This window comes from Lemur catta, chromosome 17, assembly GCF_020740605.2.
Source record: "Lemur catta isolate mLemCat1 chromosome 17, mLemCat1.pri, whole genome shotgun sequence".
Lineage (NCBI taxonomy): Eukaryota > Metazoa > Chordata > Mammalia > Primates > Lemuridae > Lemur > Lemur catta.
The window spans coordinates 24291474-24312853 of NC_059144.1; the positions used below are offsets into that span (position 1 = coordinate 24291474).

The window sequence follows — 21380 nt, forward strand, 5'->3', positions numbered from 1 at the left end:
AAAATATTCCTGTTCAATGAAGGCCGTACAACGTTAATAGATGAGAGTTCTGGAGAAATATTAGCAATGCTTAAATCTGACAAGGTACTAATGTCAAGAATAAATTAATGGATCCTCAAATCAAAGAGGATAAAAAAAACCCAGGAAAGCAAATAGAAAAATGGATAAAAGATAAGAACAGGGAATTCAAAGACTTCAAAATGGTTAAAATTATGATGAGATGTTCAAACTTCCCATTAATCAGACAAAGTCAAGCTAAAACAACTAGAGATCACACATTAGGCTGGCAAAAAATTATCAAGATGTTTTTAGAGACTGAATTGTGTCCCACCCTCAGCCCAATGTGCAGGTATTTGGAGATAGGGCCTTTAAGGGGGCAATTAAGGTTAAATAAGGCCGGGTGCGGTGGCTCACACCTGTAATCCTAGCACTCTGGGAGGCCGAGGCAGGAGGATCCTTTGAATTCAGGAGTTCGAGACCAGCCTGAGCAAGAGCGAGACCCCCCCCCGTCTTTACTAAAAAAATAGAAAGAAATTATATGGACAACTAAAAATATATATAGAAAATATTAGCCGGGGATGGTGGCGCATGCCTGTAGTCCCAGCTACTTGGGAGGCTGAGGCAGGAGGATCACTTGAGCCCAGGAGTTTAAGGTTGCTGTGAGCTAGGCTGACGCCACGGCACTCTAGCCCGGGCAATAGAGTGAGACCCTGTCTCAAAAAAACCCAAAAAGGTTAAATGAGGTCATAAGGGTGGAGCCCTAGACTGATAGGATTGGTGACTTTATAAGAAGAAGAGACAGCAGAGATCTCTATCTCTGCATGCACAGAGAAAAGGCCATGTGAGGATACACTGAGAAGGCGACTGTCTGCAAGCCAGCAAGAGAGTCCTCACCAGGAACCAGCCCTGGGGGCACTTTGATCTTGGACTTCCAGACTCCAGAACTGTGAGAAAATAAATGTCTGTTGCTTAAGCCACTCAGTGTGTGCTATCTTGTTATGACAGCTCTAGCTGACTGATACAGATGCGTATTCTCCAGTCAGTGTTGGGGAGAATGGGGAGACATATGCTTATTTATTATGGAAGTAAGTGTAGACCGGCAAAGGCATTTCTAGGATTCTGGCAGTTTTAGTTAAATTGAGCTTACATCTACCCCAAGGTCCAGCCCTCCTCCTTCTGGGTATATCCTAGAAATTTTCCCACGGGGTCTAACAGGGACACATACAAGGATGTTCATCCCAGTGTAGCTTATAATAGTGGGAAATTAGACACAGCGTAAGTGTCCATCACTAGGGGGATGGCCAAATAAACTGAAATGGATGAATCTGTGGACCTCTTTGCACCAGCTGAAAAAACACAGATGCCAACAGCATGATGTCGAGTGGAAACAGTAAAACACCGAATGAGATCTATGTGGCAATACAATTTATGCAAATCAACACGCTGCATGCGCAAGGATACAGGCATATTTAAATGCCTACATTAAACACACCGCAGTGCCTGCCAAAGCAGGAGGGACATGGGAGTGAGGATAAGGGATAAAAGGGGAAAATGACATAGACAAGGACCTTGCAGGGATTCATGCTAGTGACGACGTCCTATGAATTGGCTTATGGTCAACTCAACCTCAATTTTCTGTGCTTGATGTCTGAGAAAAGAAGGAAGAAAAGAGGCTGGCTGACCCAAAGTCACACAACAGGTCAGTGGGGGGGGGAGCCCAAATGATGCCATCTCACCTGCTCTGTGGGCAGCAGGCAGAGCGTGGGCTCAGCTTACCTCTTGCCAGGGTGGCTTTGCTGTCTGTGGGGGCTTGGCCAGGCCAGCCCATGGCTGCCTGTGCAGTGCCAGGGCAAGGACAGCAATCCAAGGCAGATGAGGAGCCTCCAGAGTGGATGCATCTTGGGGTCTGGGACCTGCAAGTGTCAAGAAGTGTCAGTCGGGGCCTGGGCAGACGGCTGTGAGGGGGGTTGCCCAGATGGATGGGCTCACGGTTTTCTGCAGGAAGATGACGGCAGAGTTAGCCCCCAGCATGCTGTGGGGAGGGGTGCAATGGACTCTGGCAGCTGCCACTAGGGCTGGCTCACATGTGAGAGTGGCAGGTGGAACCCTGGTAGGGAGGCCAGGGCTCCAGAGGGAGGCCTTGTTGCTTGGGGACATTCACCAGAGCCCACTGTTGGGTCACCCAATGGCGGGAGGGGGGGAGGTCCTCTCCTAGGCCCTGGCACAGACTGGATGTTGGTGACTCTTCAGTGAAGCAAGGAATAGATGAAGGAGTGAGGACAGCTGATCCCAGGCTCTCCGATAGGACTAGGACTTTCTTAAGGGCAAGAGCAACCTCAATCCCTACCATGATGCTTGCTTCCCAGAAATTAAGTGCCAATGAAGGTTTGTTGAGTGACTAAATGACTGAATATGTATGTGGGGATGACTCATCTCTGATTCCCCACCAAATTATGAGTTTCTTGAGGGAAGGATGTGGGTGTCATTAATTCTTATGTCTACAGTGCCTCTAATGAAGGAATAAATGATTGGATGGGTGGATGGACGGATCTTGTCTTTCTGGGCAAGATTTACAGGATAGGAACAGAAAGGTTTACCTCGTGCCCTGGGGCTGGGGGTCAGAGAGCATTGGGTTCAGTTCAGATCCCCCATTCTCACCTTCTTGGGGACGGTGTCAAATGCATCCAGTTGTTCCTGTCCTCGCATTTCTCTTATCTTCCACAACTACCACTTCCAGAATGTGACCATGCTTAACGACTGCCCCTCAGCCACCATCAGCTTGACCTGAACTATTGCAAAGGGTCCTCCCTGATTTCCCGGCCTCTTATGCTGCCCACCTGCAATCTCTTCCCCATAGCAGTCTGAGACGTGAGTCGGACCAGGCTGCTCCCCTGCTCAGAGCCCTGCAACGTTTCCTACTGCACCCAGAGCAAAAGCCACACTCCGCGCCATGCCTGCCAGGCCCCGCAGGGCCCCTGCACCCCGTGGACGTCACCTCCTACCACTGTCTCCCTGACCCCCTGCACTGCAGCCGCACAGTCCCCCAGGGGTGGGCCCACAACCCGCTGCCGTGAGCTGAGACAAAGGCGCGAGGGATGTGCAGGGTCCCCATCGAGTGAGGGATGGGAACATCCTTGGCGAGTTTCGCAGAAGCGCTGGGGCCACTCGTGGGCAATTCCCTCTGGGTTTGCAGGAGACTGTGCTGAGGAAGGCTTGGTCGGGTGTTGGCTTTCCCCAGGTGAGGTCCCTTCTCAGAGTTCATGCTCCCCCAGGGGATGTTTGTAGAATATCGGTTACTTTGAAATGTACTTTTCTTGCCTTCCTGGTCTTGTGTAACCGGTTGGAATTTTGTTATTTTTTGCCAAGAAAATTGGAGAAGAGTGGACATTATCGAGAGGAACAAATCTGTTGTCCTTGGCTCTTTGGACGTCTTAACATGGGTGAGGGGGAGGTCAGTCCTGCCTCGTCACAGGCTGTGGGTCTCAGGGTCACAGAGTCTGATGAAGTGACAAAGTGGAGGGTGTAGACTTTCAGAGCTTGAGGCATGACAAGGGAGAACAGAAGTAGAGGGACAAGAGGGCCTCGCTCAGGATCTGGAGCCAGCTTGCTGCAGAATCACATGCAGCTAAGAGCATGTGCTTTGGGGTCACACAGACCAGCAGTCAGCTCCCGCCCGTGCCTCCTGCAGACTTGGTTCCCAGGTCTGTAAAGGGAGCTCACTGCAGACCGCAGAGCTGTAGCGAGGACCACAGGGACTCATGCTTGGCCAGGGCTCACAATCCACGCTATTATCATGGCCCTCAACCCATCCATTTCACAAACGAGAAAGGCAACTCCAGCAGGCTGAGATGACAACGGGGGGGCTAAGGTGGCAGTGGGGGTGTGATCATCCTAGAGGGAGCTGGTGCGTGGCTGCTCAGACGCTGGGCTTTGCTGTCGTTCACTCAAAGCATAAAGCTGCTAAAATCATTGCATGCTAAGTGCCAGGTGCTGTGGCGCTCAGGTTCCCACGGAGAGCAGCCAGGCAGACAGTCCTTGTCCTCATGGAGCTCACATACCCGTGGGGAGGCCGACAGACTTCAACTCGCCCTGAGAGTGGGCTCACGATTGTGAAGCGTGGCTGTGCCGGAGGCAGGAGGTGCTGGGGCGGGGGCACAGTGAGGGGAGACCTGGCCCATGGAGGAAGGGGGTGTCGGAGGAAAGACCTCCCTGCGGAGGTGGAGTTTGAGCTGACATCGAAGGGAAAAGGCCACAAGTTGGCCGGGAGTCCCCTGCTGGTTCTCCGGGGAGGGGGGGTGCGGAGAGGGGTGGGGAGCGGTGGCGGAATGAGGACTGCTCCTTCATACGCAGCTACCTGGAGGGTGGTGGGGCTGGCATTTATTTCTTGGGGCTCATTCATTCCCTGTGCTAAGTCTGCTCTGTGTGCAGTCTCATTCCATCCTCATACCACACAGGTGAGGGGACAGGGACCCAGAGAAACCCAGCAGCTGCCCGTGCTCCCAGCCAGAGCAAGACTGAGCTGCCATCCTAGTGGGCAGGCCAAGTGCTTTACTTGTAATGACTTATTTAATCCTCAGCACAGCCCTTTGTGGTAGGTACTGGTATTATTATCTTCCCTTCGCAGAGGCACAGGGATGTCGAGTAAAATCCCCAGAGCCACCCAGCTGAGGAAAGAGGGGCTGGGGCAGGAGCCAGACAGCCCGACCTGCAGGAGGGAGCGCAGAGGAGCTGTGGCCCCTTCCCCAGCACCCTCTCCCCAACATGGTCCTCACATCCCCCTGCCCACCGCAGCCAAGGCGTTGCAAGGAGAGGCAGAAAGACTGACGATAGCAGGCTGGTACCGAGCCCTGCCTCTGGAGTCACTTGTCTAAGGACACAGAGCTGGGAAATGTGGTGCTGGGATTGGAACCCAGGCCATCTGGCTCTAGTTTGTTCTATCTTTATTCTGCGTAAATTCACTCATGGTCCTTGCCTTTCACCCGGTCTCTGCAAAACTCTTTTTTCCGGTTGCATTTCCTCTCACGCTCTACAGAGGCCAGTAGAGACTGCATGGGACACGCGTGGCAAATATGAAAATGTTCAGTGAGCCCGAGTTGATCCAGCAGGGGGAGTGCAGGCTGCAGGTCTCACAGGGCCCTGCACACTCTGCACCATGGGGTGCAGGGACCGACCCATCAAGCCCAGGTCTCACCCAGGTCTGTGGTTTGCAGAATCCCAAGCCCAGCATTCAAAGCAGAGTACAGAAAGATAACTTTGGAACCAAGGGACAAAGGCTTAATAACCACCAGTTTATTTAAAAGAGCAAGTGACGTGATATACGTAAAGTGCATAGGAGAGTGCCAGGCATGAGTCAAAAAAGTTTTTTGAAAAGATAATGGTAGGGAAGAAAAAGGGCTGGAGGAGTAAATGGGGAGTAGTTTGGAGTAGTCACCTAAGGTGCACATTGTTAAATGGCTTGAGGAACATGAGCACTGAATGAGGTTTGCTGGTGTTGGACATTAAGGAGGTCGTGTATGACCTAGAGCAAGTTATTTGGAGGAGTTGGAAGAAGTCAGTTACACAAAAACTGAGCAATGGATGCAGGTGAGGAAGTAGAGGCAGCGCGTAGCACTATGTCTTTTTTTTTTTTTTTTTTGAGACAGAGTCTCACTCTGTTGCCCAGGCTAGAGTGCTGTGGTGTCAGCCTAGCTCACAGCAGCCTCAAACTCCCAGGCTCAAGCAATCCTCCTGTCTCAGTCTCCCAAGTAGCTGGGACTACAGGCATGCACCACCATGCCGGACTAATTTTTTCTATATATTTTTGGCTGTCCAGATAATCTCTTTCTATTTTTAGTAGAGACGAGGTCTTGCTCTTGCTCAGGCTAGTCTCGAACTCCTGACCTCGAGTGATCCTCCTGCCTCAGCCTCCCGGAGTGCTAGGATTACAGGCGTGAGCCACCACCCCCGGCCAGATCCACCACCATTTCTGGCGACTGTTGCCCCCACCCCATGACACTGTGGAAGCAGGGCCATCCGCAGTTCAGAGCTGCAAAAAAATTTATTTGTGGGAAAATTACAGGGAATCAGCACATGGGTTCTGTGAGGATCTACAAGGAAATAGCCTCTGTGCCCAGAGAAGTAGGGGATCTTTGAGTCCAGGGTGGGTCATGCAATTCCAAGCAGCAGCCGAATGATCGACATGATCTATGCAGGGGGTGTCCTGCAGCGTGGAGGACGATCCAGGGAGGAGACTAGGAAGCAGGAGCTGATTCTGTGTGAGATAATCCAGGTATTAGTGAACTTCATACCCTTTCTAAAGCAGGCTGTGAGCCAGATCTGCCAGCCTTTCCCCCTCCTCCCGCGCCCCTCCACGCGGGCGCGGCTGTCCACTGTCCATGGTGCTGAAACAGATTCCCGTCCCATCACCCATCCACCGTCTGTCCCTGGGTAATGTTTTCTCGCTGGTTCCCTGGATTCCTTCTCATCAACTAAGGTGGGTCTTCCTCCTCACCTTGGCCTACTTCATGACACAAGGCTGCAAAATATCATCAGATTCCCTAATTGACAAAAGACTTATTTCTTACTTTTAATCTTGGCAACTCATTCACATTCCTAAAACACTTTCTAGTCAAAACCAAATATGTCTGTGGGCTGAATATGTTATGGGGGTCACAGACTTGAGACTTCTGTGATAAGTGACAGCCTAGATGTATTGGTGGGGACAAAATGAGATGCTCCATGCCTTTCAACATCTTGCAACTGGCAGCAAATTAGCTTAGTTAAATTAGCACAGTCCACATGGAGCCAGTAGTTACATGTGGATACTAGCATTTGAAATGCAGGCAGGCCAAACTGAAATGTGTTGTGTGTATAACAAATACACCAGATCAAAGACCTGCTACAAAAATGGAATGTAAAATATTTTATTAACTTTTATATTGATTACATGTTAAAGTGATAATATTTTGGACATATTAGGTGAATAAAACAATTACTAAAATTAATATCATCTGTTTGTTTTTTTAAATGTCTTTGCTAGAAAATTCAAAACTTCATGTGTGTCTCATGTTATATTTCTATTGGACAGCATTGGTTTAAAGTGTTACATAACTAAGCTAAGCAACACAAGGATGTGGATGCAATGATAGCAGTGGCTGCTCAATTTCTTTTGTCCCCTGTCATGGATTGTACCTTCTTCTTAGCAGCTCGATTCATTACATGTGCCCTTGTCCTCAGAAGGCACGTGTACAGCCCACTACAAACTCATCCTTACTCCTCAGAGGATCCCTCCATCCTCTGTGACTTCTATGACCTGCCACCCAGAGCTTCTCCCCCTTGTCCGGAGATCAGATCCTTTCCTACTCCCATCTATTTGCATACGCTGTGTCCTCTGCTCAAAATGTCTTTTCCCTCAAACTCTTAATCGTTCTTCAATACCCAGTTTAAATCCTGCCTCCCAGGTGAAGACTCCTCGAAGTCTTTTGGCAAGGCTGCTGGGCCCCACCTCTCTGCTTGCGTGGAACCTTAACAAGAGCACCTGACAGCACGCGAACTTGCCTATTTATTTGTTTTATCCCTTACTAGGCTGGGGGGCTTTTGAGGTTGGGGGCCATGTGTGATTCATCTTTGTAATCCTGGCACTTGGGATAATACAGGGAATAATAGAGAATTCTTGCCTTCTTGAAGTCTACAGTCTAGAGAGGGAGACAGAAAAGAAACTAGTAATGTAGTCGGAAAGTCAGATAATAATGAGCGTTATGAAGAAAAATAAAGCAGGAAAGAGAGTGGCGGATGTGCCTTTTTTGAAAGACTTGAGATGGTGACACCTGAGCAGAGTGTATTCAGCACAGAATAGTTGCAAATACATACACAATAAATAAATGAATAGTTAAATCTCCTTTTTACAGAAACTCCCTGACTTTTCTCTGCCAAATATTACTCTTGTAAAGATGTCTCCTATAACTGAGCTCCCTCCATACTCCAGCCATGCCGGCCTCCTTTCATTGCTTCAAAAAGGAAAGCTCGGCCGGGCGTGGTGGCTCACGCCTGTAATCCTAGCCCTCTGGGAGGCCGAGGCGGGTGGATCGCTCCAGGTCAGGAGTTCGAGACCAGCCTGAGCGAGACCCTGTCTCTACTAAAAATAGAAATAAATTATCTGGCCAACTAAAAATATATATAGAAAAAATTAGCCGGGCATGGTGGCTCATGCCTGTAGTCCCAGCTACTCGGGAGGCTGAGGCAGTAGGATCCCTTAAGCCCAGGAGTTTGAGGTTGCTGTGAGCTAGGCTGATGCCACGGCACTCACTCTAGCCCGGGCAACAGAGTGAGACTCTGTCTCAAAAAAAAAAAAAAAAAAAAAAACAAAAAGGAAAGCTCATTCATTCCTGCCTCAGGGCCTTTGCGCATGCTCATCCTCTTGTTGTGGTGCCTGTGTCCTGGGTCTTGGCACAACTTCTTCTGCCTTATCATTCAGAGCTCAGCCAAAATGTCTCTTCTCCAGAGAGCCTTCTGTCTGGCTATATTAATTTGATGTCTCCCTCTCTGTCCTCGCCCCTGTACTCATTCTTACATCCTCCTGCTGTGTTTTCTTCATAATACCCACCATCCTTTGGAATTTAGTTGACTATGTACTCATTTCTTTGTTCACTGTTAATAGTCCCAACCTGAATACGAGCTCCAGGAGATCAGAGTCCTCATCTATCTCGTTCCCTGTTGTAGCCCCAGCATTTAGAATAGTGCCTAGTATATAGTAGACATTCATAACTAAAATTTTATGAAGATGAATGACACACTTCTGATGACCCTAAAGGCCAAACGTAATGGCTAAGGAATGGAAATATGCTCTGGTTTCTCACCGGCTTGGTGCAAACGTAGCTCCTTCACTTTGGGGACATTTAGATGACGACTTGGAACTTGTCCTGCTGTAGTATCAGATCTGGAATGCAAAACAGATGCCTCAGATGGCAGGGGTGGAGGACGATCAGAGAGGCCAGAGGAGGTTCCCCTGCTCCAGCTGGGAGCAGAGCAGGGTTGGGGGAAGAGCAAAGGCTTGGGGACAGAAGGCTGAGGCTGGAAGCTCTGATTTGCCACTGGCTGACTCAGATTACTTCACTGGCAGTTCTTTATGGAAGCTGTGGAGTGACTACTAGTGTGGGCTCTGCAGCCGGGTGTGCGGGTTCACTCTGGCTCTGCCACTTTATTCTGTGGAAATACGGGCAAACATTTTATATCCCTGTGTCTCCATTTCCTTATCTGTAAAATGCAGCTAGTGATGATACCTACTTCACAGAGTTCTTGTGTAGACTGATCAAGCTGATATCTGTAAAGTCCTCAAAGTTCCTGGCATGTATTGATAGTAAAGCACTTCATAAACGCTTAGCTTTTATTGTTATTATTTCTTGTTGAGTAATCTTGGATAAATTGCTTAAACGTCTTGGGCTTTGGTTTCTGTAGATTGGAAACAACCACCTCCTCCCAAACTGATCACTTAAGAGCTTGTACATGAGAATGAGACAGTCAGGGAGGTTGGCATTATGGCTGCCACAGTCCCCATTTGTGCCTGGCCTGAGTGATGGCCCAATAGCAGAAATTGGTGGCCAAGCTGCGTCACCCATTTGGATAAGCTTATGAACCCAAGGTTTGGGAGTTCTAAGGCCCATCCAGGTCAATTACCTCAAGCTTCCTACCTCATAAGTAGTGAGCTCCCTGTCAATGAGGGTGTGTGAGCAGAGGCCAGAAAATTGTTTGCTGGAAGAGCCACTTAAGGGAACTTTAGAAACTCCAGCACCTAGCATTTGGCAGAACTAGTGAATATTCAGTGAACGAAGAAATAGACCTTTCAGCCCAGCAATTCTTTCGGTTTTTGATTCCCATTGGGGCCCTGAGCTGCCAAGATTCAATCTTGTGTTTGTTGCTTTGAGTTCTGGCAAACATGGAAACTTTGCATGCTTGAGGTAGTGACTACTACAAGGAGACAGTCTCTGTCTCTGGCTGAAACCTGGCCAGTTTTCTGCCCACCGTGCGACATCATATAATTTAAGAGGACGGTAAAGGAGGAATTGTCAGGTATTCCTTCCAGAGAAACCTCCATTCGTATGTCAGCTTCTCTAAGCTTTCGGGACCAGAACAGAATTGAAACCAGCATCCTTAGCTCGCGGTGGGGTTTCACTCAACGGCCAGGGCAGGCACAGTGCTGCACTCTGGGCTTGGCACACGGGACTCCCTCAGGAAACGGCAGCTGAGTTTATTAGGGTTGTTATTATTAAGGACCATTCTGCCTCAGCAAGGGAGAGATTTTTGGTCTAAGAGAAGTGTTAGGTGAGGTAAGGGTGGATGAGTTGAAAAGGGTAAGGGAGGAGTCTGAGCTTTCTCCCAGAGTGTTCCTGTCCCTCCCCACTTCCAGCACTTACTAATCAACTCATTAACTTCATGAAGATCCAGCTCATAGAGCCATCTATTAATCACAGGACACAGCTGAAAGACAAGGAAATACACACAGATTAGGAGGAGGACTCAACCAATCTCAATAAATAAAAATAAAGCCTGAATGGGAAAGGTCAAGGCAAGTCCTCCTGAGCCAACCCATTCTAGGGAACAACCAAGTAGATGGGTTTTGGGGACAGACTGCCCTAGATTCACATGTCAGCTCAGACAGTTGGCCACTGAGTAACTTAGGTAAGTCATTGGCTATCTTTGGAAACTTTTCTCAAACCTGGAAAATGGAGATAATATTGTTACCCAGAGTATGTGATTGTTTGGAGGATGGGGTAATATCATTTCAGATACTTAGCACAGTGAATGCATACTTAATGGATGTTAGCTGTTAATTTTATGATTACTCATACCCATTCTGCAGGTAAGGAAGCTGAGTTTTGCAGAGGCTTGTCAACGCACCTCCAGTCACACGGATGCTGATTTTGACTTATTGAACTAAATAATGTCTGTGAGGCACTTCACCAGTGCCTGGCCACAGAATGGGAGCTTAATAAATGCCACTTCATCTCTCCCTAACTCTCTTTCCTGGAAGATTACCTTCCGCTTCATTAAGAAGATCCAACCCACCGTGTCCTGGGTCTCAGCTCAAAAACGTAAGTAACCTGGGTTTGCATACTTACTTTTTCTCCCAAATCATGGGCTACTACGGTTCTCAGGATTTTCTCTATGTTTCCCAGAAGAAATTTTGTAATTGGGTGGGTTCTAAGTGAAGAATGAGGAAAATGTGCAGAACAGATTAATTTCTCCTCAAACTCTCTTTTCTCCACATCACTTCTTTGCTCAATGGCCCTGAATCGCCTCAAGTCTCCTCCTTGTTTCCATAGTATTCCATGACCCAGCCTTGCCCAACTGCTCCGAGCTACCCTCGAGGGATCCTTAAATTAATCCTTCAATTTAAATCACCTTGCCCTTGTCATTGTCACCCATCATTATCTTCTCTGTAACTATTTTGTGTTCCAGTCCGACCACCCTAGTAAGCCCAACCAACTGGTTTCCTCCAGGACACCCTTCCTGACCTTTCTAGCCAACTCGGGTTCTCTCTTTCCTACCTGCTCTCCCATTTCCCTGATTATCGGATGCTACAGTGGCACTATCTCCTGTGCCAGGTGGCCAGTGCCTTCATGGAAGGAAGAGTGTAAGGTCCTTCACCGTTGGGGGAGATGAGAGAGCAGCAGGGACGGTGCAAAGGCGTCTTCATGACTCAGAGTTCCCAACCCTTACAGGGGAGGGGAAACCTGTCTTATTCTCAGGCGAAGCGTTTATGTCTCTATGGCACAGAAATCAGCTACGATCTACTGCTTCTAGCTTGAGCGCTCAGATTCTCCACAAAAAAGGGACTTCTGTTCTTTACTATATCAAAAGACACGGAGAGAGCCGTATTTTCCGTCTTCAGAGGGGGAGATCGGCTGTGAATCAACATTGCCGTGTCTGGATCTCACTTGTACTTGAGCAGGGCGGGAGGCCGTGACCAGCTTTGCAAGGGTTCGGAAAGGACTCCACACCCAGATCTCCTTGAAACAGTGAGCAGCAGAGACGAATCAAAATAAAGAATTTGTGAACAAAAAAGGGCAGGGTATAAAATGGCTTTGGTGATGACCATTGGATTCAGTTAAATATGTGTATCAGCCTCAACTTTAAAAATCTCAAAAAAAGATTCTTTTTTTTTTTTTTTTTTTTGAGACAGAGTGTCACTCTGTTGCCTGGGCTAGAGTGCCGTAGCATCAGCCTAGCTCACAGCAACCTCCAACTCCTGGGCTCAAGCAATCCTCCTGCCTCAGCCTCCCTAGTAGCTGGGACTACAGGCATGTGCCACCATGCCCAGCTAATTTTTTCTATATATTTTTGGTTGTCCAGCTAATTTCTTTCTATTTTTAGTAGAGACGGGGTCTCACTCTTGCTCAGGCTGGTCTCGAACTCCTGAGCTCAAACAATCTACCCACCTCGGCCTCCCAGAGTGCTAGGATTACAGGCGTGAGCCACCGCACCCAGCCTCAAAAAAAGATTTTTAAAAAAGAGATTATACATTTCAAAGAAAACACTAAGACTCTAGTTAATAAAAGGACAAAAACCTCTGATGACATTTCCTCTTTAGAGATTAATACACAGATAGTGAAATGCTTTTCCACAGGTAGTCAAAGGAATAAAAATAATAGCTTCCATGGGACTCTCCACCTACCGAAGAGCAAGGCTGTGAAAAGGAGGCTAATTGGTACTGACTGTGCACAGGGCAAAGCTGACCCTGGCCGGCGAGAGTGGTGTCACTTGGTTTGGGTCTACTGGTGAGGTGTTTGGTGAGCGAATTGGCGATGCCTTACAACGATGATATGCCTTAAACTTAACAGTTGTAGAACTCTTTATACTTTCAGAGTAATCTTAGAAATCTATAATAAGGAAATAACTCTATTTTTAAAAGAACTTCCTATACCAAAATGTTCAGGATTATTTATGAGAGCAAAAAATTCAGAAATAATCTGTCAACCCACGGCCAAACAACCTTCCCTTATTTTCCCTCAGTTCTATTTGGTGAACATCTTTTCATGTCAATAAAATTATGGCTTTTATAACAAGCAAAATTATAAAGGCGAGTAAAGTTATATTTGTCACATACACATCTGCCTACACACAAAAGGCTTGTTTTGTAGGGTACTGGTTTTCTGGTGACGTCTTTCAGGTGGGACCTCACTGGAGACTTCCTAATAAGCAGCTGGACACAGGGAAGAGAAGGTCGAGAACTCACGCGCTTCCAATTTGGGTCCGCACGGTCTCAGGGGTGACCCTGCAATTCCCAAAAGCAAGTGCGTAGCTGCCATCTAGATTCTTCTCCAGGTGAAGCTGGACCCTTATATCTGCTTGCACGTTCACTGTGAAGGGCCTCAAGGCTGGGAACCTGTGGGAAGGAAGAGTTGGAGCTGTTGGGAAAGAACTTTGTTGTATCCCATTTGTTTCTAGGACGAGGGTCCCCATGTTTGAATAGAACTTTCCAAACCACCTGTTGAAGGCCATTTCCTCATTTTTCAAAAGAAGTGATTCAGGACTAGAGAATCAGAATGGCTTTCTCCAAGTCCTGCATCCAGCCAGTGGCTATGTGCGTTCAGGGATGCTAACCGAGACCTGCCACCTGTGGCTCTGGGAGCTGCTAGAAAGGAAAATGTTGACCCTAAGTAGGGCATCCTGTCAGAACTGAGCCGCTGCTTCCGACCTTGGAAAGTACTCTTCTTCTTTTTTTGAGACAGAGTCTCACTCTGGTGCCCTGAGTAGAGTGCTGTGGCATCAGCCTAGCTCACAGCAACCTCAAACTCCTGGGCTCAAGTGATCCTCCTGCCTCAGCCTCCCCATTAGCTGGGACTACAGGCACAGGCCACCATTCCTGGCTAATTTTTCTATTTTTAGTAGAGACAGGGTCTCACTGTTGCTCAGGCTGGTCTCGAACTCCTGACCTTAAAGGATCCTCCTGCCTCGGCCTCCCAGAGAGGTAGGATTATAGGCGTGAGCCGCCGCACCCGGCTGGAAAGTACTTTTCTGGACGTCTCAAACTCCATTGCCTTGAGGGCTGGGCTTGAGTGGAAATGAGTGAAGTCGGCCAGGGCGATGTCACAGGGAGAGGTAGGAGCTGTAGCGCACTGAGGACACCTGCCCTCTGCAAACACACTGCACCGACCAGACAAGGTGTATCTGTAGGCCAGGGACGGCCCCCGGGGCGACCCCTAGGCAAGGGTGCCGAGGATCGTTGAGGCCCAGAGCTGGTTCTGTGTTCCTGCCTTCGGTCGTCCTCAGTCAGAGCCAGGTGGGCTTATGAAGCCTAAATAACTGAAGGTGGCAGCCGTCTGAATAAAGCAGGGAGAGGAACCTGCCCAACTCTTTGCCCCTAATTCAGCACACGGGGTGACCCAGGCCCAGAGAGGGTGAGTGTGGTGCTCAGCCCTTTGGTGGGCAGCTGCTTCCCACACCCCAGACACCTGCACAAAAGCAGATGTGCCAGCGAGACTCACAGCTGTTACTTACTCCATAGTCAGACCAAATGCCAATGGTGCCCATAACGTGGCCTCCTTTCTTTGATGGGCGATCTCGAGGGAGACTTGAAGCAGTCGAGGATCTTGCACCTGCAGCCTGGGGAAGACAGCACAGCAGGGGAAGGGTGCGGCTCCTGCAGGTGGACCTCGCTTTTTGCAAAGGCAAGTCCCTTGCAGAGCATCAGCTGAAGGTACGTAAGGGTGGTTCCTCACTCATCAGTCGTGTCATTTATTGCACAGCTACTATGTGTTATACGCACTGGGAGTGCAGCCCTGAGTAAAAGGAAGCTCTTGCCTTAATGTATCTCAGAATGAGCATGTTCAACACTTTGCCCAGCACTAAGCAGGCTGAAATTAATGAGCGAATAAGTGAATGAATAAAGAACTGAAAGCCATATATAGCAGATGCTTGGGGAAGGTATATATATGTGTAAAAGAATAAATTCAGTAAATGAGTACATACAGAAAGTGTCAGGTGATAGGCACTGTGAGGAAAAGGACCTACCGGATCAGGAGATGGAAGGCGACTTTGGAAAGCATAGAATTTTAGACAGGGTGGTCAGGGAAGGCTTCTCATAGGAGGTGACATTTGGGCAGAGTCATGAATAGAGTGAGAGTATGAGTCATGCAGACAGTCAGGGGCAGAAAGGGCCAGGCAGAAGACAGAGCAAGTGCAAAGGCCCTGAGACAGAAATGTGGCTGGTGTGTGTGAGGAACAGCAACAGGCTCCATGTGGCTGGAGGGGAGGATGGCAGGAGAAGAGGTGAGGGAGGTGGCCAGGGGCAGAGTGCGTGGAGCCCGTGGGCCAGTGGCAAGGACTTTGGGTTTGGTTCTGAGAGCAATGAGAAGACATTAGAGGGTTTGGGCGAGGGAGTCACAGGGTCTGTGCCCCTTCTTAGAAAGATCCCTCTGGATACGGGCAGAACAGAATGGAAGAGTGGAAGGGGGGCTCTGGGGCAGTCAGCCAAGGGCTGAGATGATGGCGGCTCAGACCACAGGAGATGGAGGAAATGGCCGGACGCTTGGGTGTGTTCCCAAGGCAGAGCTGGCAGGGTTTGCTGACAGGTTGCGTGTGGGTATGAGAGAGACCGAGGAGCCAAGGACATCAAGATTTCTGCCCAGCGCACCTGGCTGGGTGGGGCTGCCCTTAGCTGAGGTGGGCTGAGCTGGGGAGGAGCAGGCTCGGGGGATGAAGGTGGGAATTGGCCGTTGAGTTTCGGACGTGTTGAGTTTAAGATGCTTGTGAGACAAGGGCCCCGGGTCTTCTACGCTCTGGTGGTCAGTCTAACCTCAAAGCTCGGTGTCATCTGTAACTATATTTATTATTGTTACTGTTGTTGTTTCGTTGCCTTTGACTGGGGGCTTACTGAGCACAGGGAACTGTGCAAACATTTTACACGTTATTTCATGTAATGCTCACGACAGCCCTATGGGGACAGATGCTATTGCTCCCCATGGGAGAGGGGCAGACACTGAGGCTCAGAGAGGGGAGGAGATTGGGGTGCTCTCACAGCTGGTGAGCAGCATCCTCTTCCAGGACAAGGGGACTGAATTTCTGTGTCTCTCTCTGTCTTTATCACCTCCCAGCCTCCTGCCTCTGCGAGTTTCTTCCAACCAGGGGATCTCAGGCCAGCAGAGCTGGAAGGGCTGTTGGCTGAGGGAAGGGCCTCTGCAAAGTCAGGAAACATGGGGAGAGCTCTAACAAACCAACAAAGACCAGGACAGCCTGGACTGGGGGGTGGCTGGTGATCAGAGACCGCTCACCCGACAGCGCCGATCTCACTGAAGAGTGGGCCACCCACGGCGTTCAGGAGGCCCGACGCATGGCGGAGGGCGTTATTCAGTGATGCCTGGAAGTTGATTGGCTGCAGGCTGGGAAGAAAGCCCACCCTGAGGAGTCCTTGAGTCAAATCTGAAAAAAAGATGGGGCTCCCCCAGAACCCGATTAGACATTCAGATGCCAAAGATTCTCAGATGTAAACTTGACCTCCAAGCATGTCCCTCACTCACTCACTGTTCACCTATTCTTTCTGGCCCGCTGGGTGCCGGGCCACGTGCCCGACACAATCATCCAGCCAGCATTTCTGGGGCCTACTGTGTGCCAGGGCCATGCCAGGGGCTGGGGTCACCCGTGAGAGCAGACTGGAGCTGGTGTGCTAGTGGGGAGGAGGGGACAGATGATGACGCAGAGAATAAAGGGCCAGGCAGAGTCGGGTGCAAATAGTGCTGGGAAGGGGTCAGTCTGGGCACCGACACTGGCCGATCAGACGGGACCTCGGCCAGAGCTCTGTCGCCAGGGCCTGGGCTCCCCCAGCGGGGCCAGGAGTTAACTCCTTAGATTTTGGTTTGCGGGGAGGCTGGAGTTCTGGGGGTGCAGCTGGGATGGTTGGGGTGAGGAGGGGGAGGCCACCTGGGGAGTCTCTGAGCATAAGATAGTTGTCAAATAGTACAGAAAAATGTCAGTGTTTTAACCCCTGTGGCCACGCTGGTTACTCAGCTGAACAGAAGTCCCACCCATGCGGGGACAATCAGAGGCAAGGAATTGAGGGTACGGGATGCGGGTGCTGCTTTATGCGAGGAGGTCTAGGAAAGTCTTCCTGCAAAGGCGACATTTGAGAGCAGACTCAAAGGAAGGGAGGTGGCAGTGTTGCCAGTTAGGGGACGAGAGTTCTGGGCAGAGGGAACAGTGACCGCAAAGGCCTGGGCGTGCCCATGTGCCGAGGAGGCCACTGTGGCAGGGGCCTGGGTAGGGGGCGAGTTAGCAGAGTGGGGCAGGGCCGGTGTGTGTAGGACGGGGCCTTTGATGGTGGTGGGTCCTTAGACAGATGAAGCAGGGCAAGGACGCAGGGAAGGGGAGAATCTTGGGAAATGAGGATTAAATGAAGTGGCGATCAGAACAGCTAAGAATCAGTGGTGTTAACTGCATCCCAGGCATGACTCTCACAAGGACTTAACTGGTGTGGGCTCAGGGCCTGGACTGCGAACGAGGCCTATTGGGTCAAGGCAGGATCCAAAGCAGGACCCAGGTGGGATGGTCTCACCATTGATGAGCTGCGGAGAAACTCTAGCCTGGACCTCCTGGGCAGAGGATGAGGCCAGCAGCCCACAGAGGACAGCGAGGAGGGCTGAGACCTTCAGCATCTTGAGTCAGGTCCCTGCGGGAGATCAGGGCAAAGAGGTCAGTTCTGGGGAAACTCTCTGAGAGGTTTTCTCAGGGCTTAGGTCTGAGGTGGCCGCAGAACCCGTGTGGACCCATTTCAACCATATCCATTTCACAGATGGGTCCACTGAGGCTCAGAGAGGGGGCGTGATTTTCCTATAGTACTGAGCGAGAAAGAGAGAGTCCAAGAGACGAAGTCACTTGCCCAAGGCCACACAACTGATGTCCATACCCAAGAGCTGGACATGTGGCTTTTCCTTCAGGGACACAGCCTTCCCCAGCGGGGCTGCCCTCTGCCGCTGAGAGGCAGTGTAACGTCACAGTTACGAGAACGGTCTCTGAAGCCCTCCACCTCTTACCAGCAGTGGGACTGTGGGGTTTAGGGACAGTTGCTTCACCACACGATGCTGTGCAGGGCACACTATGCTCGTTCTACAGCGAAGCGTGGGTGGTGATGTGCCCTGGCTTCAGAGACAGGCAGGCCTGGGATGGAATCCCAGCTCCGCCACCTACTTGATGGAGAACTTGGACAACTGACACTCTTGGTTTCCTCATCTGGAAAATGCAGACGAGACATACCCGTACCTCCCTCTGGCTTTGTCCTGAGCTCATAGCATGGCACCCTTGCACATGGTGTGTGCGCATAAATGACCGCCACTGTGCCAACGAGTCTCTTTTCATTTGCTGAGCCAAGGGTTTGCTTTCATGAGTGGTGAGGAGAGTGGGCTCAGCAGTGTGGACAAGCTGGGCCGAGGCCGAGGGACAAGGGCTGGTCTGGAGTATGTGGACACCGTGGGCCAGTTTGCAGTGCTCCCGGGTCGGAACCCTCTGCTTGAACAGTGCAGTCCCTGGGCTGAGACTGGTCCTCGGGACTTTGGGACACACTGCACACATGCATGCAGGTGTTGGTGTGACTTCCTGGGACTTCAACCAAGTGGCAATGCAAATGGCCCCTAGTGGGGTGCGAGACTAACAGGGAGAGTCGCCAGTTCTCTCTTTAGACCCTTGACAGATTCGGGGTGACTTTTACCCCCGTCCCTGGTCCTTATTCCTATTTGGTTTAGCATTTTCATTTTGGTGACCTGCTTTCAGAGAAGCAGAAAAATTAGAAAATAAAGATAGGTGCAAAGAAGAAAAGTAAATAAAATCAATTCACAGAGATAACTGCTGTTGTATCTTCTTTCAGAAGTTTTTCTTTACATATTTTTGCATTCATGTAACATTAGGAAAACCCACGGTTGTCCTGCCACGCTCCTGTAGAATCGCTTATGTGAGGAGCAACACATCGTGACTATCTTTCTACTTTCTTATCCACAGAACTTTCTAGCATATGGGTTGGCCGAAGTCCATTTAATCAGTCTCCTCTTTGGGGCCATTTTTGCTATTTTGATCTTCAGGTTTTTATCCCCAACAGCATTGGCATGAACATACTTAGGTGTTTTTCTTGGCTTATCTGCCACGTTATGTCCCGTGAAGCATTTTCTGGGAATAATCGATCTCGAAGTTGATTTTACAAGTACACAAGCATGCTCTGTGTTGAACCTTCTCACCCTACCCCTGAGCCCCAAGTGAGTAGTTATGCAGTCCTCACGAGATCTAAGTTCAAGTTCCCTCTGCAGAGCTCTGCTTCGATCATGACAGAGTAGCTTGCATCAGACTAATCCTCCCAACTCCAGTCAACTATAAAAGGTAGAAATATACAAAAACAACGGAGGGAGTTCATGAGCAACTGCACAGGTACAATCTGAGAGCCTATGATTCTTGAGAGAAGGGTATCATTCAAGGTGAGCTCCATATTCACCCCAAATTTTGCCTGAGGTCATTTCCCAAAATACCTATGGGGAAATAGAGTACAAGTAGAAAGGGCCAGTCTTCCTGGGCTGAGGAGACAGAAGTCGGAATTTGGGACCGAGTCACTGGGAGTTGAGGGGCAAAATTCCAAAGAGGAAGGTACTGCAAGGAAGGAGCCTTGAAATTGGGGTGGAAATTTCCCTCAACTCCCTGGACTGCTCTTAAGCTGTCCTGCGCCGTGTGACACTCTTAAGACATCCAGCAGAAAACAGCAGCTGAAAGTTAAAAAGCCGAAAGGGGATTTCATCACCTCCACTGTGCAGTGTCGAGGAAGCACTGGTTGGAGCCACAGTGACCTTGATCGACACCTTGGGCTTTCAGTTAAGGCCCAGAGGACTAGCCAGACGCAGTGGCCACACCCGTAGTCCCAGCTACTCAGGAGGCTGAGCAGGAGGATCGCTTCAGCCAAGGAATTCAAGATAAGCCTGGGCAACACAGCAAGATCCTGTCTCTACAAAACGCTTACAAAGTTATGCAGCCAGAAGACCATGCTCTAGGGGAAAGGGCTGCATCCTGGGAATCAAGTCTCCCGCTAGGAGTAAGAGCAAGACCAAAATCATCGCACTCCAATAAAGCATACATCTGAGCTATCTTCCTTCTGTTTTGGGAAAAGATATTATCATTCAGAACCCCTACAATTTTCACCATAATGTTCAGCACCCAGTAAAAGACTATGAGGCACGCATGCTAAAAAAAAAAAAAAAATCAATGGACTGAAAATCAAGAAATTAAAATATACAACATAATAGACCCACAGGTGAGTCCAATGTTCAAACATTGAGCAGACAATAGAACAAACAGCCCACAGAGGATGAGGAGGAGGCCCAAGACCTTCAGCACCTTGGGGCGGTGGCTGTGGGGATCCCAGGTAAGCAGAGTCAGTTTCAGAGCCCCTTGGAGAGATTCTCTACGGAGCTAAAGGGGCTTGGGAGAGACCAGAGGCCTCACTGGACTCGTTCCTACCCACCCAGCACCCATTTTACAGATAGGGGGACACTGAAGCTTGGAGCAGGGTTAGGCTTTTCCTGAGACCAGCTGTATATAGTTACTGGTTGGAGCCCGGCTGCTCCGCCTTTAGCTGTGTATACTTTACCCCACTTCTTGCTAAAAACAGGTTGCTATGAGGACTCAACAAGCATTTTGAAAATTTCTTAGCTTGGTGCCACTCAATGGAAGTTAATTTCGGGCTTGCAAATGAAAGTTTCTTCTTATCCCTCCCTGGTCCTAACAATGCCCTAGGAAGATCCACAGACTAAGAGTCTGGAGGAGGGAGGGTGGCCGGGAGAGCCTCTTCCCTGCCTGGAGCTGGGGGACAGCACTGAGTCCTCGCCACAGCCTCGCTCGTGAGATAGATACTGACGCGCTTACTTTAAAGAGTAGGAAACGAAGCCTGGCGAGCTGAGGGCACGTGCCCATTCTTCCCTCTTTCTTTACAGAATCCTTTTATTTTTGAGGGCAGAAATGTGCCTAAAAAAGCAATGATCATTTCCAGTCTTCTTTGCCACCGGGCATAGTCAATGAGATATAAACGGAAGTCAAAGGTTGGGACTTCTTACAAAGTTCTTTAAAGTGGCTGACCCAGCTGGGAAATTCATACTTTCGTTTTCCTCTCCTGCTTTTTCCTGATTGGAAATAAGACACGATGGTGGGAGCTCGACAGTTATTTTATTAGCATGAAGATGGAAGCCACAACCTAGGGGTAGCCAAGGGAAGAGCGGGTAGGATGCCCCAGCCCACCTCTGGACTGCTCTTCATTATCGAAGCCACACTGGTCATGTTCTGTGCCAGAACCAAACACAGGATGTAACGGTAACATGTATCGAAAGTTTTAGTCTGGTTCAGCATCTGATAAAAGGCAGAGAGTGTCATTGTATGGCGCTTACCTG

General features: G+C 49.5%; 1 protein-coding gene across 1 annotated transcript; it reads right to left on the minus strand.

Annotated features, from left to right (window-relative positions):
* Positions 1-8873: 8873 nt before the first annotated feature.
* LOC123622441 (putative BPIFA4P protein) lies at positions 8874-17624 on the minus strand. Its single transcript, XM_045528820.1, has 7 exons — positions 17525-17624; positions 16248-16395; positions 14476-14580; positions 13211-13360; positions 11094-11175; positions 10389-10452; positions 8874-8914 (listed from the first exon to the last, which is right to left on the minus strand). Exons 1-7 carry the CDS (start codon positions 17622-17624, stop codon positions 8874-8876), a joined length of 690 nt encoding a protein of 229 aa, XP_045384776.1.
* Positions 17625-21380: the final 3756 nt, after the last annotated feature.